Below are 6,886 nucleotides of genomic sequence, written 5' to 3' on the forward strand. Positions count from 1 at the left end.
GAATACAGACAGAAAACAAGTCCGTAAGGTTTTTTAAAGTATCGTACTTTAAGGGAATGAGTTGTCTCGTTTCTCGCGTTCGCTCATTTGTTTTGGCCCTCACAAGTGACGTACCGAGCTGTTTCTGGTTTTACTACCATAGAGCAGTGGTGCTTAACACCGACAGGTATGTCGATACTACGATACCACTAAGGAGGACGAATAAAATCCACCCAGTTCAGTACACCATATCGTTTGTTCGTTTGGAACGAGACAACGTAAACCTTCGGTAACCTAGTTTTTTCATGCTCCCTTTTCGTCGTAATTTGTTCCAGCTAAAAAACGATAAAGATCTGGATCGGTTTCAAACTTTCTGTGATGGCCCACTGTTCGTGAAAGTTGCTGCACTACTTCGACAAACATTTGGCATAGATCTGTTCGGATTCGATGTAATACGACTGACAAAGGGTGAGTCGTCTGTGGAACGAACGGGACCTGAGTGGGCGATCGTCGATCTCAACTACTTCCCAAGTAAGATTTGTCCTTTAACTAATCGGCAACTGCTTGATCTTGTTTGTGTGATGTCAGTAGAGGGTATTGTGTCAGAACACCATCGGGTTAATCTCTGTCTCCCCCATCCGGTTGCCCATTGTCAAAGGATGTACAAAAGGCAGTCTGGTATACAGTTTTAGATAATTTCACCAGAATGATGTCCTCAGTGTGGGTGTTTGAACGAACCATTTTTTAGACGAACATCCTAATCTACTTGTTAGATCCTAATCCTCCAACTCTCATGTCGTAAGCTTGGTTGAACAATTTTGGGAAGTCGAGAGGGGTCAACTGTTGTTTCCAGTTTGACTCAGTAAAATCGAAGAGTAGATTCTGCGAGATATTTCTATTTCCGTGAAATCTCATGCTCCCTCTTCTACTATACGTCTATTCTGGCATATCAGGCTACGACAAAATCCCGCATTTCTATCACCACTTGGAAAATCTGGTGCGCGAAAAGTTGTCACTCCCTCTGTTACCGGATCCGCCTTCCGAGGACTGCTAATATGGTTCCATCCGTGTCTCATTTATCATTGCCGATCTCCGACACTTTGATTCAGATTGCTCTCGTTTTTCGTACTTTTTGATATTTTGTCAGTGAGACGCTGTATAATACATTGTTTTTTATCCCAACATCCCGGACACAATGAGTTTCCTTCATAGAATGATCTACACGGGGAGGGGAACGATTTCCTTTGATGCCACTTTATTGCGATATCCGCCACAAGAGATCATTCGGCCAACGATCAACCCATGCAGACAGCGGACTTGTTAGCCAGTTTGTCGGAGCAGACAGTAACAATACCGCGGTCATAATTGACCGGACAGAATTGGTGATAGCCTTGAGGCATATGATGGGCTTCACTCAAATGGAAGCATTGAGTAGCTAAAGCATTCCCTTCTGTCATTTCTCGCTAATCCAGTACCGATGGACGGAATGGGCTACGATGGTAAATATGTCCTTGTTTTTAGGGCCCTCTTTCCGAGACAAGCAGCAAAATCCAACTGCCCACCACTCACATGCCAGTACCCGGTAATCCAATAACCTAGGTCCTGTTCACTTTCTATTGCCATACCCACCCAAGCAGCTCTGAGCAAGTGATGGGGATACCGGACAGTGATCGAGAGACAAGAGGTCGAATATCAAATTTGGTTATTTTTAGTGCCTTGCTTGAAATTTGACGGTAATATCACCTAGGATTTATCGTATTCCCTCTGCTTATCAACTTATTCCTACTAGCTCAGTAGTACAGCCTTTCGGCTGCGCGCGTCCCTCGTGAGCGTTGGGCCATTTATCCATTCATAGTGGGACTATCGTACCAGTCTGGTCGGATCCTGTTGGTCTGCCAAAGGTTATGATGTGATAGGAAAGAGGGAAATACTCAATATTGAGCACAAATGCACCACTTCAGCTTATTGGCTATCGATCCAACAAATCAAGATCGAGCTGGTCGACTTTAGTCGAACTTTTCAGTTGTGAATATTCGCACACTTTGTCATGTCTGAACAAGACAATTCAACAAAGTTCACAACTCACCGAATAATGAAGCAAGCCACCTTGGGTAGGTCCGTGAGTGTTTTCGCTTTGTTCGTGATAACAGAGTAAATCTCCATTAGGGAGGAATCCCTACAGAAAATATTTTGGCGGGTGTCGTGTACGAGGGTGAGTCACTGTACTACTCAACGGGATGTTCGTGTCAACGTTAGCAATCAATGCATGGCGAGATCATACGACCTTGTTTTTGACCTCAGAGTGCAAACCACTAGTTTTGGTTAGAGGTTACACCACTTCATTTGGGTCATAAACAGGACAACGAATTCCTCATGATCGTGATCCATCCCCTTACTGTCAAATCAGAAAATGGAGCTGATTCTTAATGAACTAAATTTGAGATTAAGAGCGACTATTAGTAGACTTTGGACATCTGGGGAACATTTATCTCTATCTGCTGGCTCGACACGAGCTACTTAATAAGTATGAAATTAGAATTAAGCGACTCCTAGGGGTCAGCTGGCATCACACTGTACAATTGATGCAAGTCACCTTTAGAGGTGAAGTTCGGTAGTCTGATTCACAATTGGGATGCAGTTGTATGTAGGTGACTTATACATTTTTTTGTTTCAGGTGCAACTGATGTTCATTGGCGGAGCAGATTTAACATGCTTGCCTAGCGCGGCATGTATTTGTAACTTTGCTAATAGAAGCGAATCTGGAGTCCCATTCTCATCTACTTCGACTTTATCGAACGGCCATCCAATGAACTGGAGTAGCCTGTTCGTTGGTTGTTTATCCTACGCATCCCTCAACCTTGTGTCACTCCAGACACATAAGTAAGGGACGAAACTAGTTCCCGATATCAGCGCCGGGTAGCTATTCTGACAGTACAGTTCGTACGTAGTCATCTGAATAACCCGCTTACTACCTCCGCTGATCAATGATTCCGGTCATCGTCGCTTTTTCGATAAGTTCACAATTCTCGGATCGGAAAGACTTCACTTGAACACAATATACCAATGTGCTTATCGACAACGTAACTCCCATTCATTTTGTTTGACTCAACTTTGAGATCGCTCGACCGCCTAAAGCATTTCACCGTTATTAGATCGGTAAAATGGACTTGGAGAGATCAGCCGTGCGGCCTGAGGATGGCTGAACCGCTGACCACATCTGTATAGCTGGCTAAGTTGATTCATGTGATATCTTCTTCTGAATAACTGACGGCCTTCCCAAGTAATTTGTCAACTTTTAAATTGTGATATCATTTATATAATCTAGTCATCGGTGCCCGGCATGTAGCCGGGCAGTCACTAGATCAAAAATTCGAATTTGGACTGGTTCTCTTTTGAGGGAGATATACTCGGTCCCCAAACGTCCATCCAATTAGCGGTGCTGCTACGCGTTTCCTCACTACCCTGTCGTTACTGGTCACAACTAAAGTTGGCCTGCCGAATTAAATTGTAGCCGATTCACTCGCGACGTTGCCTGGGTGTCGTGAGGACCTAATCTAGTCCAAGTATATTTTATGGATCCCGTGTCGTTGCCAACTACTGAATGGAAACCAACCAAAAGAAGTAAGTCACTTGGAGGGGTGTATATGATAGGATCCGGCGGTTAATTGTGGGACAGTTCTCATCTGAGTGTAACATCCTGAAAGCATAGGAATGGGTAAGCGTGGAGGAACCCGATGCAGCTTTTTCTGTGCCAGATATAATAGAGTTCGGTCTACTTGATGTGCAGCTGCGAATTTGATATCGTAATTACGCCTGCCTCCTTAGGTTGCTGTGCCTCAGCGAAGGGTATAGCCAGAACAGACATTACACTGAGGGCTTTTCTGTGGTGTTTTGGTATTTCGTAAAAGAGTAGTCCGAATTCCAGGCTTATCTCTGTATACTAGTCCGTGGAAGCAATAGCAAATGACGGTGGCAGTCATTCGTGTAACTTTGGACATGGGCTTTGAACACCTACACCCGAGCCCAACCCAAAGAATCGTAGCTAAGGCATGGAAGTTTGCCACTGCACAACCCCAATCAGATGCGTAGTATTTGTATGCTTTTCGACCACATTGGGCGGAGCGCCGTAGTCATTGTCGGCATTTAGACGACCGGACTATGGTTTTTATGTCCGGCCATCTCTCAACCATTCTTCTCCAGGAAAGGCAACATAAATATGGAGATGCTGGTCCACAGTGAGACTTGCGACTTCACCCCGAGATCCGCCGGAATTAGGACTGCTCCTAATACGAGGTCCAGCTGACTATCCTGGAGGAACGGATCTACAGCCGTTGTGGCCTTCAGGACCACTGAATCAGTGAAATCGGACCACCTGGAAAAGTTGACAGTTTATGGATTGGAATAGGTCTTCGCTATATTTTAGCTCTTTGATACAATATGACAGTATATTGTGATATATGAAACCAGTTAATGCAGCTACATTATTTGATCTCCAATAGGAATAGCCGTGTGTATGAAGTTTCATGGTATCTAAACTCTCAGGTTTGTCTTCCGCTACTTGAAAACTTTGAAATCAGTTACCTTAGTTCGGGTTTTTAATCCGGGTTCATAATCCCTGGTCAGCTCAATGTTCCAAATTAAGGCAGTGAACACTCATATGAAACAAGCGAATCTCAGGCATGTTAGAGTACAGTGGCAACCTTATTGCGAGTTTCAACTTATTGTGACTTGGCTGGGCTGTCAATAACTGTCAGACAACGAATCGGTAAGAATTGTTGGTAACAGTATTATATTTGTGGGGCACAGAGAACACCCTATTTACTGGCTTAGTAATTTCTGTGGCAATGAATATGGCGGAAGTATAGTTATGCAGTGATGAAGAGTGCGATGGAAGTCACGGAAACGCAGAAACACCATTCTATCTGAAAAATGAATTTCGTTATTCGGGACTCCATACGTCTACAGCGGGTCCATGTAGTTTAGTTGATCTCTACATTGTTGCATTCAGACGCAGATTAATTGGAAAAATATAGAGAATCGAAAATAATCATGTTACTTATCGCTGTTTATTCAATGAGTTACACGATCAACTCAGAACTTGCATATTCATCGTATTCCTCGCACGGCAATTCGCCACGTTTCATGCACCACTCTAGGGAGTAGAGCACCAGTCGTACCGTTCAAAACGGTCCCCTACAGCTGAGAGTTCTTTCGAAATTGAATTTGTTTTCCTCAACCACAAGCAAAGCTGAAAGCTCTTAGCTGTGTAGTGAAGATGATGGTTCTACCATACTGTCAAAGTTGAGCCCCGTGTACCCTTTGATTGACGGATGCCAACTTATTTGCCACGTTAGCAGTCTTCCTGACTAAGCCACCATCTCCAATTTAGGCGGGCGGACACGTGCGAAGGTTCTACGAAACTATTTGTCACAGGTTATCGTCATGTTGTGTGTACGATAGTTCAAGTCTATGCTCCGGTCTTCGAAATCTCATACTATCTGAGCCGCCGAAATCTGTCCCCGTAATTTTCCATAATTTTTAGTGTTCACCATAAGCTTTATGAGTAGTGCGGAGGTTCAAAGAAAATGAACCATCTAGACTACTGTCAGAAAACTCATTATTAATGGTCTACCAATGGGTTAAAATAGTGGGCTATAAAGTTTCATATTCATCAAAACTCTCGTAACGTACAACCAGCTTTATACAAGGTTGCTATCTATGGGACTCTTGACAAGGATCGGCACCAAAGTATTTCGGAGGGTAAACTGAACTTTCATGAACCACGGTGATCGCGTGCCATGATTAGGTTTTTGTGCATAGTTAATTTGTGCTTCTGGTCATGCATATTTTTATACTGATGTGGGAACTCAATGACCTCGGTTACGACACTAAAAGTGCCTGCATAATGACGATGGCGCACTTTTGTGTGCGTATGCACTTTCCCGGATCAGCTCTTTTTGATTGTCGTATGATCCCCTAAGACGGAAAAAACAAGTGGAAGTAAACACGTTACTCCATGAAACGGTAGTTTTTCCTATTTCTGTTTGTACACTGCCTCAAAAAAACCTTGCCGTTTGACGAAAAGCTTTTGTGGCATAGAATATTCGCCCTGCAAATACTTCTGGGCGAAGCAGAATAAAAGAAAGCCCATGGGGCAAGATTTCTAACGGCCTACTTTCAAGACAGCATCAGATTTACTGCTTTGAATCGCACGGTTTCGCGCTGCACCTTCCCAACATAGTATGTAGCATGTCGCGGAACATGCCACATAGTTACACTACGGATCGAAGGTGACAGAGTTTGAGTGTGTGGCGAAACAAAAATTCTCCAGCATAACGCACTGGCGTGCACAGGAAACCATTGTTGTGCAGCATTCCTAGAGCAAACAGGTGGTTCATTCGCATCCACTCAAAAGTGAATGCAAGTAATCTACGTGCACCTGTGTGTGTCAACTCTGCACACAGAAGCTCTGTATCTATAATCTTCTAGGGAGTACCGATACCCTGTCAACTGAGGTCTCACCTATCTATTCTGGAATTTTAGTTCTATAGTTGAAAGTACAATTATCGACTGAGCAAGAGCTCATGTCATACGGTGCGATATGTTGTAGGAACGGAAAGAGGGAGCCCGAAAAATGCATTTCCTGGGGTAAAACAATCTCTCATATGACAGATTCTTCTGTAGCTTGCATTACGTCCGAAGTATAGGTCCACAGTCGTATATCAAGTTTGTTTCCCGATGGCCTATTCTAGACCTATATACGAGAGGCTGGGATGCCCCTTTCACCTCCATTTGTGATAGATTCAAGTTGGAAAGGGGGATTAAATGCTGCTTGTATTTACTCGTCTAACTATAGTCATCCCAAACTTTCTTCCAACGCTCCTATGGGGTGTTTTGACATCCAGTC

At 43.7% G+C, this 6,886-nt stretch overlaps 1 protein-coding gene across 1 annotated transcript in view; it reads left to right on the forward strand.

The window, feature by feature from the left end:
- Positions 1–1,169, forward strand: part of T265_09366 (hypothetical protein) — a gene marked incomplete at both ends in the record, with an annotated part of 10,974 nt that extends 9,805 nt beyond the window's left edge. Inside the window, 2 exons of the mRNA XM_009175408.1 lie at positions 315–510; positions 933–1,169. Of these exons, the coding sequence (XP_009173672.1) occupies positions 315–510; positions 933–1,033 (297 nt within the window). The remainder of the gene's footprint in view (positions 1–314; positions 511–932) is intronic.
- Between the last annotated feature and the right edge of the window lie 5,717 nt (positions 1,170–6,886).

Source organism: Opisthorchis viverrini (genome assembly GCF_000715545.1).
Source record: "Opisthorchis viverrini unplaced genomic scaffold opera_v5_271, whole genome shotgun sequence".
In the NCBI taxonomy this organism is placed as follows: Eukaryota; Metazoa; Platyhelminthes; class Trematoda; order Opisthorchiida; family Opisthorchiidae; genus Opisthorchis; species Opisthorchis viverrini.